At 37.4% G+C, this 12,708-nt stretch overlaps 1 protein-coding gene across 1 annotated transcript; it reads left to right on the forward strand.

Annotated features, from left to right (window-relative positions):
* Positions 1-5,627: 5,627 nt before the first annotated feature.
* gpr37l1b (G protein-coupled receptor 37 like 1b) lies at positions 5,628-9,448 on the forward strand. Its single transcript, XM_051904418.1, has 2 exons — positions 5,628-6,445; positions 7,452-9,448. Exons 1-2 carry the CDS (start codon positions 5,828-5,830, stop codon positions 8,292-8,294), a joined length of 1,461 nt encoding a protein of 486 aa, XP_051760378.1. The 5' UTR covers positions 5,628-5,827; the 3' UTR covers positions 8,295-9,448.
* Positions 9,449-12,708: the final 3,260 nt, after the last annotated feature.

The raw sequence follows: 12,708 nt of genomic DNA on the forward strand, positions 1-12,708 counted from the left end.
CAAATAGCAATTTCTTATTGGTCACATGTCCCTGATTGTATCTAACATGGTTTTGTAATTTCTATAAGAAATATAAGCAACTTTTCGGTCAACTGTAGTACACAAAAACCTGCCAAGCACTCATACATTTTTAAAAGAACTACCTTTACATAGGAAATTTTTACAAAAACATAGTAGTGGATATATACCCCCACCGCCATCTACACAGTTAAAGAGATTAATTCATCAATATTTCCTCAAATACTACATTTTTATATTATAATTTCCTGTGTGACAGGACTGACTTTATGGATTTCGTTGACAACTGATATAGTCCAAACATCTTTTTAATTAAACTAATTTCATTTTATTTCAATATAAAAACATATTTCATTTAACAATTCATTTAAAAATTCATTAAAATTCCATTTAACAAAATAACATGGCCAGATACAATAACAATAAACAACTAGAATGGCACAATGGCACAAATACAGACAGGAGTGAAAACACAATTGTAATGGTACTGGTAATGGTAATGAGTCACATTTTTGAGGGCTTAAACATGCTTGAAAACTCAAGAAACTTTGCACACACGTCAGAAGTGGTGAAAATTTAATCTGATATGGGTTTCAGAATTAGGTGTGGCAAAATGGCTCGATAGTGGCACCTACAAAATTTCAATTAAGCGCCCTTTGCGCTACATTTCACGGACAAGTAAGACATTCGGTAGACACATGTAACAGCACAATACCTACAAAAAAGTCCTTGGGTGCAAAATCTGTAAACCCAACAGGAAGTGAGATATTTTGAATTTTCTCTGCAAAAGTTTTGCAGTTTTTGCCATTTTCACACGTTGTACTTTAACGAACTCCTCCTACAGATTTAATCAGATCAAGGTCATATTTGGTCAGTCTATTCTAAAGGCCTTTGCGGCGTTAAATTGCAAATATCTTGAGTTTTCACAGAAGGGCGTGTCCGTGGCGGCCTGACAAAATTCGATGTTTCGCCATGAAACAGGAAATCGTTGTAACTCGGGCATACAATGTCCGATCTGCCCCAAACTTCACATGTTTTATTAGAGTCCTGGCCTGAAGACATCTACATGCCAATATTCAGTTACAGTCATAGCGCCAACTGCTGGCAACAGGAAATTACATGCTTTACACTGTAATTCACTCCCAGAAACACATTTGTATATGCCATGAAGTACCAAACATGCTAGAAACACGTTAAATCATGCAACACTTGGCTAAGTGCTAATGCATGTGATTAACGCCATGAAACGGGAAGTTGTTGAAACTCAGGCATACGATGTCCGATTTGCTCCAAACTTCACGTGTTTGATAATAGTCCTGGCCAAAAGACAACTACATGGCAATATTCAGTTATAGTCAAAGCATCACCTGTTGGAAGCAGGAAGTGTGGCACGTATTCCTCCTGTATTTACTCGCTTACATGCATGCCACCCACCGTTCACTGTTTTCACTGAAATTCATTTTGATACAGATTATGCTGTGTTATGAAGTACTTTTTATCCTTTTACTGCAAAATTCCTCAACTACACCTTTAGCATGCGTATATGAAATATTATATTTTAATGAAAAAACACTTTAATGATGCTCAAAATTAAATATGAGTTGCTCCTGGATATTGATCTGTTAGGGGCAGAATTTTGCCATCTGCTGGTTAGAGAAATCTGTAGGAAATACATTTTTTTAAAGTGTAATTACCATGTACATCCAGCAGAGGACCCATAAAGATCCATTCATTTTTCTGAATGTGGCCAACTGCTCTTATAAATGCAATGTGGAACGAACATGATCACACAAACGCGCACCCACGCACGGCCCACCCAGGTAAAGTCTATGTGTGGGAAGCACTGGGTTTATGCTGAGAGGTTTTACATTCACAACTGAGAAAGGTGCAGTCAATCGTTCCATTCATTTATGCTTGAAAACAAGGTTACAATATGCCAAGTTGGTATATAAAATCATTAATCAAAAAAAGGAGCCATGGAAACGCCAGCATCAGTAAGAAAAGGTGCGCACAAATCTGCGACATGCAAAATCACATCTGTGCACATGTACTAGCTCTAAATGTCGAGCTGAGTTTCTACGTATTCAAAAATGGATGTCCAGGCAAATTTGCATTTAAATAGAGCTTCAGGAAAGTAGGGATGCAATTGTGGCTGGATTTGCATTGCAGGCTGGCACTGAAAGTCAATTAGAAGTTTATTATGACTTCCCCACGCTCTCTCCTCATGTAACCCCATATTTCTGATTAAAATGTGAAAACTCTACTCAAGTAACTACTGCCGTATTCTGGAAATGTAGGCACACAATGGTTTTTACACAAATGAGTTTCTGGAGCCAAAGAATCCGAGCAGCACCTTCTTAAATCAGGATTCATTAATACCACTTTGCACATTAGCAAAGCTTTTAACTTTACAGTTATTTAAAATGCAATACAAGTAAACAAAGGTGAGGATGACTCTTTTCTAATTAGCACTTCAGTCACATGCAACCACAACAAAATCTCTCACACCATAGAAGGTTTGATTTTCAAGCCTTAGTTATGGCCTCATTTGGATATGTTCTTATATTCACATTATCTTCAAGCCCAGTATTTTACAGGCTTCATTGGCTTGTTAAATCTTGCTTTCAGGTCAAATCTCCCTATATGGGCGAGGTCATAGACAGATTTTGGTTGACGGCATATTAATGACTCTCAACAGACAGTCAGTTGAGTCTGAGGAAACTTGCACAAGCTGAAAATGACTGCATAATTCAAATATTCACCAATAAAACAAATAACAGCTACGAGTAGCAAAGACAAAGAAGTGTGATCACTATAGGAAGTGTGTGTGTGTTTATTTTAAGCATGCTATGCTCACTTAAGGCACATGATCTAAGGATCCTCCAGCTTTACCTACAGTTTGTTCCTCATATCCTTATTGACACAGGGAGATGTCTACAACGCCTCAGCCCACTTATCAAACAGGAGGAAAGCTTTGTTACCGCAAAAAAAGGGCCCTCTGTCAATTTTTAAACATGAATTTGTTGTTAAGCTCTAAAACATTGTCATTTTAATGAAAAATCGAAACAAAGTCTTATAGGATCAGCATTTCCCCCCTTGGATATCAAACACTACACATTTCCTGTAAATGGAGCAGAGTAAAAGCCCAGAAAAATTCTCTAGAACTCTCTCTTCACAGTAACCACTAATGATCTGACCTCATTAGTATTAGATGGCATTTCCTGTTGCTGTAAGATGTTTCATAGCACTTAGATTTTATGTTATGGTTTTGCAGTTCCTACACCGAAAACTTAAAATGTTTTGTGAAATAATTGCATATCATTATGATGATGTTATTGTCTAATTAATCATGACAATATAAATATATGTACCCTAAAGCTTTTCTGTAAAGCTCCTATTTAAAAAAAAAAAAAAGAAAAGAAAATTAAAAATGTATTGATAGAAGGATGTTTGCTGTGCAGGCCTAACTCTTGACAGATGTGCAGGCTTGCTAACATTTTGGTAATGTTTTGTTAGAAGTCTTAGATGCTCTTTGCATTTTTAAATGCATGTGTGTGAGTGTACTGACAGATAATATCACCCATATTGATAATCTATTCTCCACTCATACCCGCAAAATGTGTAATGTGCCACTCCTTCCTGTTTCAGTAACATCGCCTGCCCATGAAGCATCAAGTTTCAGAGTTTAGCAGTATGCTGCGACTCCAATGTGCAAAGAACAGCGAGATGACACTTATACATCTTACATTTACAATTTACAGTCACACATTAGCAGTAGTTTACTCATGTGAACTATTGGCTGAGCAGCCATTGAGAACAAATACCACAGAGAATAATATTAGTAAAATCAGCTATTTCTGTTGTAACCTTAAAGGGATGTAATCTCACCCAAAAATGAAAATTCTGTCATCATTTACTCACCCTCAAGTTCTTCCAAACCTGTATAAATTTCTTCTGCTGAACATAGAAGAAGATATTTTGGAAAATATGGGTAACCAAACAGTTGATGTGCCCCATTGACGTCCATAGTACGGGGGGAAAAAATACTATGGAAGTCATCAACTGTTTGGTTACTGACATTCTCCAAGATATCTTCTTTTGTGTTCAGCAAAAGAAAGAAATTCATACAAGTTTAGAACAGCTGGAGAGTGAGTAATTGATGACAGAATGTTCATTTTTAGGTGAACTATCCCTTTAAGTATAACTATCTAGAGCAAATAATCTTGAGCTAACATACTGTAGCTTTCTGCATGTGAATATCATTGGTAACCTAATGGATTTTGGTGTTAGGCATATTTAAAAATTAATGAATGATGTCATGCAAATACATTATGCACAACCCAAAAGGGAGTGAACTTCTGAATCACTAACAACATGTAGCAACATGTAACACTCACGTTGTCGGTAGTGCTGCTATACTAAGCATTATACACACGCAAACTGTTTAACTCCAACAGAAGAATTTTGAAAATGTGTAGCTGAAACATTTGGCACACACAGTGGATTTGACTGTGTTCATTTAACACGGACTACACATTTTAATACTTTTGGCCTGTAAACTATGGTCATTGCAGTCTGCATTATTTTGCAAACTGCGCCTCCCTAGAACAAAACAGGAACTGCAGCACACAATGTATTTATCACGCAAAAGGAAGTGTATCCATACGAAGACAGTTTATATCGCTTAACTCTGCATAACAGATATCATGTTGATTGAGATTAAACACAAAGTTAGATTTATGTTTTATGCATGCATGTCTTTCCATTCCAATTTAACTCAAAGTAATCCGATTCGAATCTATATTGAATCAGATAAAAAAAAAAAAAAAAAAAAAATCTAATCACAATCTTTATAGACGTTTAGAGACATGAGTCATGTTTAAAGGACTGTGTAACCAGGATAAATGAAGTAAAAAACCCTGCCCCAACTCAGTCTGTTTCTCCAGCCAAACATTCTGTTTGCTTAGGAATTCTCTCTTTTGTTTTCACTGACACTCACTAATTAAACTCACATTTTGAACTTTCTATTAATCAAAGAATCCTGAAAAAGTAGGCCTATGTCACGATTTACCACTACATAAAAACATTAAGCAGCACAGTGGTTGCAATATTGATAATAATAAGAAATAATAATTAATAATGATAAAAAATAATTATCAATTTACCATTTTTTTAATTAAAATAATTATTTACATTAAGGCACAGGATACTAAGGATAATAATAATTTAGTAATGACAATTTCACACAGAATGGCTGTAATAAGGCCCTCCCCCCGCCCTCTGTTTCACACAGAATGGCTGTAATGTCCTCCAAATTCACTCTGGTGATGTCTAATCTCTGTTTCATACAGTAGAAAACCATCCAAACCATTTCAGGTCACTTATCTTTCCATCCTTCGAAACGAGTGAGGGAGACGCGCGGAATGAAAATGCACATTCACTCTCTGACAGCAGATGGCGCTGATGGAACAGCAGAAATCCAGCCGTTACCCCGGTAACCCTCGTAAACTAGAGCTTTAAAATATTATTTTGATGCCAGCAGAGGGCAATCACACCCATCAGTCAGTGAGGGACAACAGCAAAAGGGGGTGTGACTCCATAGACCCCTATTGAGAGGGAGCAGCCATCCACAGCTCAGCTAAGAGAGCTGTCTGTGGCCAACAGGATTGCAGAAAACAGAGCCTTTTGGCACAAGGGATCCCAAACTGCAGCAGTGCCTTTACCAGGGTCTTCACTTCAGCCTCTGCAGTCTGTTTAAGTACTGATTTTAAAGTAGTTTCTTCCGATTTATATATTACTGGACTTTGAAATGAAGATGGAGATGAGAGATTATAAACTGATTTATTTTATGACTCTTGCTTTGCTTCTGAGTGCTTGTGCTTCAGAAGCACAAAGAGAAAGTCCAGGGCAGAAAGAGCAAGACAAGACACCTGTAAAAAAGGATAGTTTTGATCAAGATGATTCACAAGAAAGCACACAGCAAGAAGTGCTAGAAGATGAAGAATCCATGGACACACAAACTACAAGTCCTGTGCCCTTCACAGATATGCACAATTCTTCACTGGTTGAAACTGGAAACATCACTGACATGACTACTGAACAGGTCTCTATTGGCATTCCAACAAAAAGGAGCATCACAAAAATCCACAATCCTTTGTTTCCCATCACTGACAGCTCTTACAGTGCCTATGGGATTCTTTTTCTGGCTTTTGTGGTTTTTGCCTTCGGCATCGTGGGTAATCTGGCGGTAATGTGCATTGTTTGGCAAAATTACTTCATGAGGAGTGCGTGGAACTACTTTCTTGCGAGTCTGGCTTTTTGGGATTTTCTGGTGTTGTGCTTCTGTCTGCCAGTGGTGGTCTTTAACGAACTCACCAATAAGAGACTGCTGGGGGATTTCTCCTGCAAAGTTGTGCCTTACATAGAGGTGAGGCCCAAGTCTCAATCTTGATCATTTTCATTTGGTCTAATTTACCAGAAGAATATAAATGTGGCCAAAGTTAAGCTAGTACCAACATCACAACAACTGTTAAATTTAGATAGATACAGTAATAGTTTTTGTTTACTAACACTACAAACCGTGTAACCTAATCTTTTATCTTTAAAGGGATAGTTCAACCAAAAATGAAAACTCTGTCATCATTTACTCACCCTGTTCCAAACCTGTATACATTTCTATGTTCTGCTGAACACAAAGGAAGATATTTGGAAGAATATCAGTAATCAAGCAGATCTCGCCCCCCATTTACTACCATAGTAGGAAAAATAAATACTATGGTAGTCAATGGGGGGTGAGATCTGTTTGGTTACTGATATTCATTTTCATTTTTGGGTTAACTATCACTTTAACTTCAATGTTTTCATATAACACGCAGAATGAACAATTATAAACACCCATATAGAAGACATCTAAAAATCCTCAAAAATCTTTAAAAATGCAAATCTATGATTATTATTTATAATAATCAAGAGGGATACACAATATTTATATATGTACCATATTTGGTTATATATTTGGCAATGTTACAGATTTTTTACATTATCAGTAAATATTGGATACTTAATTGTGCATTCCCCCAATTTTTACATTTGATTACCTTTGTCATCAATTAGCACTCACTTGAGTAATTTAATAACAATTTTAAATGTAAAATAATTAAATAACAATGTTAAATTTCTATATATATTAGTACCCATCCTCACTGAGGGCGAGTGTTTTACATTTAATTTATTTAGACAAATAACTGTAATATTTTTAATATTTAATAATGGTAGCATTTAACAGTTATTGGCCATAACATGGACAAAATAATTACTGCCTTATTGGTATTGACCACAATTTTTATTATGGGTGCCCAATAATTAATTTTGACTTCATGAACGGAAAACACAAACATCTATTATAGCAATAATGTTTTTTGCACACCCTCCAGGTAACATCTCTTGGTGTGACAACCTTCAGTCTGTGTGCTTTGGGCATTGACCGCTTCTACGCTGCCACAAGCTCCCTGCCAAAGGCCCGACGAGTTGAGCGCTGTCAGAAGGTCCTGGCCAAGCTGGCCGTGGTGTGGATTGGCTCCATGGTGCTTGCAGCTCCTGAGCTGCTCCTGTGGCAGCTGCATCAGGTGACACCACCTACTCTGGGTGACCAAGTGGACACCTGCATCATGAGTCCATATCCAGATCTCCCTGAATCCATCTATTCTCTCATTATCAACTACCACGACGCACGCATGTGGTGGTATTTTGGCTGTTACTTCTGTCTACCCGTCGTCTTCACCCTGCTCTGTCAACTAGCCACCTGTCACGTGTCCGGCGGGAGCGGAAGTTCTCCCAAGCGGCCCGAGGAGCGATCCCCGTCCAAAAAACAAAAGCTTCAGCATGCTCATCAGGTCGAACGGCAGCTCAACTGTACGGTCATGGCTCTAGCGGTGGTCTATGGTGTCTGTACGCTGCCGGAGAACGTTTGCAATCTGACCCTGGCGTACGCTCCCATCCAGGTGTCTGAGGAGGTGTCTTCTCTTCTGGCCCTCATAAACCAGTTTTTCCTATTCTTTAAGTCATCCGTGACGCCAGTGCTGCTGCTTTGCCTGTGTAAGTCTCTGGGACAGGCCTTCATGGACTGTTGCTGCTGTTGCTGTGAAGAATGCCAACCAAGCAACTCTTCATCCACCCAAAATGTCGCTGAAGGCAAGCTCAAGACCACCAATGATGTGTCCTCCATTTTTTTTGACAAAGCCAAGGACAGTTCAACCATCTTGTCTATTGGAAGCTGAGTAGGCGGATCCCGTCCCTAAGTGATGAAATCATGAGATGACATGGAACCACCCTTACAACCTACCTTCTTCCCATCATCCACAAGTGGCCACCTTTACATTATGCAGTTCTTACTGTTATGTTGGAGCAAGTTAGCATTGTTCAACAAATCTGAGGCTAGTTTGCAATTCTGCATGGTTTAGGTACAAACTTAGTGGGTACAACAACATTTTCAGTTAGGATCTAAGTTCTAAGTTTGGCATCTGAAGGCTAATTCACTCTTAATTATGTTGATAAATCCCCTATAATATCTCAGGACGGCTCAATGTACCTATAAAGTCTTAAAGGGATAACTCACCCTCATGTCATTTCAAAGCTGTATGACATTTCTGTCTTCTGTAGAACACAAAAGAATATATTTTGTAAATGTCTCAAAGTTTTATTTGTCCATACAAAATGATAGTCATTGGGTTCCAGTGTTGTTTTGGACCCAACTGACTTACATTGTATGGACAAACACAGTTAAAAAAAAATCATACAGGTTTAAAACAACATGAAGGTAAGAAAATTATGACAGAATGAACTATCCCTTTAATATTTCACCAGGGTCTCCACTTAAGTCATTGTAATTTTGACTTCAAATGTCCCACACACGTAGTCCTACTTTATGTACAGACAAATATGAATTTTACACATAGCTCCAAGTGTATAAATATTTAGCTAAACACTCTGAGATCATAAATGCAGTGAATACTACCATATATCACAAATAACACTTCATCTTCTTCATATAATAGGAAAACTTGCAAAACAGAAATGTACGGTATTTGTCTGTTACTCAGGCAAACATTATTTATCACTAATTTTAATTAATGCCACTTTTTCATAACCACTGAACCATTCATCTACACTGTTGATTCAACTTCTGTACTGTATATAAGCACTCAGCTGTATTAGAATGTAAATAGATCATTTTTGAAAGCAAATACCCTGCAAACTAGCTTTTCAAGCCCCATTATGTAGTATGGTAGTACAAAAAGACGGAAATTGAATGGCGTATCTCCTCAAGGGACTATTGTAACTTTTGCACATAGCTGCTTTTATAAGCAAATTCTTTTAAAAGTCCATAAACAGTTTACAAAAATCTCTATTCAATAAATGCCTTTAAATAATTGATGTTGTCTCGTTCATCTTTGAAAATGCAAGAAATAGTGTCACAAGTCGTACTAATCTCTCAAATGTCCATCAAGGCCTGAGGGAGAAGATTTGTCCTTGCAGACTTGGTTTGTTCATTCCCATAAGGTTTCTATTGTTCTGAAAAGGAGATGGAAGCTTCTACTGTGAATATCAATGGCCAGACTACGGCTGAGTTGCCAAGATACCGTGTGAAAAATTCACGTGTTTTTCCAGAATGGCCAAATGTGAACAAAAAACCCACTTGGATTTGTCACCTTTTCTTGTCAATGTAGGAATCAAAGAATTTGTCAATAGTACAACGTTTGTACGCTTGTCATGTACGTCGGTGTGCTGACCAGTGCACATGGAAGCAAGTTTAAACACTCAAAGGAGTCATTAGTCTTATGTGTTTTTGCAGACGTAATTTCTAAAAACTCATCTTCAAAATGATCATCTAACATTCAGTCGACTGTGAAAGATAATAAACTGAATCAAAGATACAACTGTTTGGGTTAGACCGACATGTGTGCTCTTGCTGGGGTTGTTGGGCGGCGGGGGGGTTGGACCTCTTCTGTCTTGTGGTTTTGGCTAGCGCTCAGAGCCTGTCAGAGATTCAGAAGACAAGTGAGAGAGGTAGAGAATGGCCTCATTAGAGAGTTGAGCAGGGCTTTAAGAGAGGAGCTCCACTGGCCATAATGACTGAAGGAGAACAGACGAGGCTCTGTTCCCTGTAATGAAGTTTGTGCCACAAATCAACAAATCTCCTCACAACACTCCATGCCAATTCGACAGGAAGCATTACACTACAGTAAATCAATGAATTTAAAACAAACACATCCATTAGAAAAGGTAGTTCTGACATTCATATTTGGATTTGGAAAGTAAAATTGTTATTTACTTCATGTTAATTCAATTGCATTCAAATTTACTCTATTTCACTGTCCAATTAGGTATGGCAGCTTTCACATTAGTTGTTCACTGCGGTCTGTCAAGCAATCAGTATGTCATGTTGTTATTGAGGTCACTTCCAGGTGTGTTATAATAGCAACACTGTGAATTCAAATGGAATGATTTCACTCAATTAGCCTACAGGTTTAAATGAATAGTGAAGATGATATGCTTTTAAGAAAAACATAGCATTAATTAAATGTTTTGAGATGAGATTTTGTGCTGTCTGTCAAGAAAAAAAGTAAGATGGGGGCGATTGGGTCATCATACCCTATTCATCTTTCAGTCGACAAACATATATTTGCAGACATGCTCAAAAATTCTTTAGACTGAGAAAATAAAGTGGGCACAAGATTGGTTGTGCTTAACTGGTCAACACAAAACTACCGAATATGTTTCAAATATTACACTTGTAAAAAGCTATAAGGGCTACAGAATACAAGCTCTAATTAAAAAAAAAAATGCTCTTCCAAACACAGATATAAGTTGCAATTTAGCCTGTCTGTACAAAATGCATGGTTTAAAATAATTTGTCACTGTATATAAGTAAAAAAAACACATAGCAATAACAGTAACATTGCACATCTTGCTTTGGTTCATCAATTTATAAGTACATACTGTATAATTGAGCTTGTAAGACATTACTTATGTTTTCCATATTTACTACAATGTTTTCCAAACATTTCTTCAAATTAATATATTGTAATATACTCTAAAATAATGTTTATTATTACTTTATGGGTTGGATAGGTTTCCCCATTTGCAGGGGCAAACACCACACACATTTTCTTCAGAAACTGTATAAATTTATGTTGCATATCAATTTCAAAACAAATTTGTCACAGAAATTTAGTTTATCTTTGGCATAATACATTACCCAGCATTTCACATTAAATAACAAATCACAAAATGAATGTTGAGAAGAAACAATAAGAAGACAAGAAGGTTATACACTGCTGGCCAAAAAAAAAAAGTCACTGTTTGGATTTTAAAAGGCAAGAGTCTATAGATGGATCATTATTACAGCGATTATTATGTTTCTAGCATGTTATATGTTTGGCAACGGTTCTTTTAACCCTAAAAGAAAGAGTGTGTAGCTTTTCATTTCTTAAACAACCATGTATTAGTATCATGACCATATTCCAGGATGACAATGTCAAGATTCATCAGGCTCAAATTGTGAAAGAATGGTTCAGAGAGCATAAAGAATCATTTTCACACATGAATTGGCACTGACCTTAACTTCAGTGTAAATTTTTGGGATGTGCTGGAGGAGACTTTACAGAGTGCTCACCTCTTGCATTGTCAATACAAGATCTTGACCAAAAAATGATGCACCTCTCCATTCATAGATTCTTAAGTATTTGCCTGTTAAAATCCAAACAGCGACTTTTTCTTTTTTTTGGCCGGGCGGTGTATAATTGCATTGTTTGACTAGTAATGTTGATCTGCACTCTTAAAAATAAAGCACAGAAGGTTCCTTATAGTGGAAAAAGTTTCTTAGATTATTAAAATGTTCTTAATACTAAGAAGGGAAAAAAATGATTTTAAGAACTCTTCATTGAAAGGTTCAGTTCTGAAAATGGTTCTTCTACGAAAAACCTCTTCTGGAACCTGGAAACTTTTTTAAGAATGTGTGCTCCCTTAAGAGTCAGTTCACTTACTATTTTGCATTGAAATGTGAGTATTAACAGATGAAAGGCAGAGTCTCAGAACTTGAACCCTACTGACACTTCAGTTCTGAAGGATGCACTCATCAAATATTTGTGTATACCTTTAAGAGCTATTTTGGCATGGGCAAGATGACAGGCTGGTGAGGTGAATCCAGGGCTTCCCGTTTTAAGTCACCCTCAGCAGACGTGAGAAAGTGGTGAGTGTCCTGTATGTGGGGACTCTCTTATTCTCAGACTAAACTCAATGAGGAAGGACTAATATGACCTGAATGTCCCGCACTTCTGAACAGAACGCTGTCTCTCCGCGCCTTGTTAAGGGACAATGTTTGTTTTGTTTCACAGAGTTCTGAGAGGGGGTGGAAGGGGACGGGGGGTCCGTGAGAGATTCAACACAGTTGCTGTGGCAACTAGTTTTGGCCCCTTGGGTACACTAACATACAAATCAGGGTCTGGACTGAGGTCCTGGGCACAAAAAAAACAACGCAACCGGAGCCATGGACCACCGCGAATAGAGAACAGGAAATGCTAGTGAGTTTCATTCTGATTCACTAAATAACGATGCCAGTTTAAGGATAGAAAAAAGTTTTCCATTGCATTTTCTTGTAATACTTGTGTATTCAAGGCACATGGCAATCTA

The sequence above is a fragment of the Ctenopharyngodon idella genome, chromosome 8 (assembly GCF_019924925.1).
Source record: "Ctenopharyngodon idella isolate HZGC_01 chromosome 8, HZGC01, whole genome shotgun sequence".
NCBI lineage: Eukaryota > Metazoa > Chordata > Actinopteri > Cypriniformes > Xenocyprididae > Ctenopharyngodon > Ctenopharyngodon idella.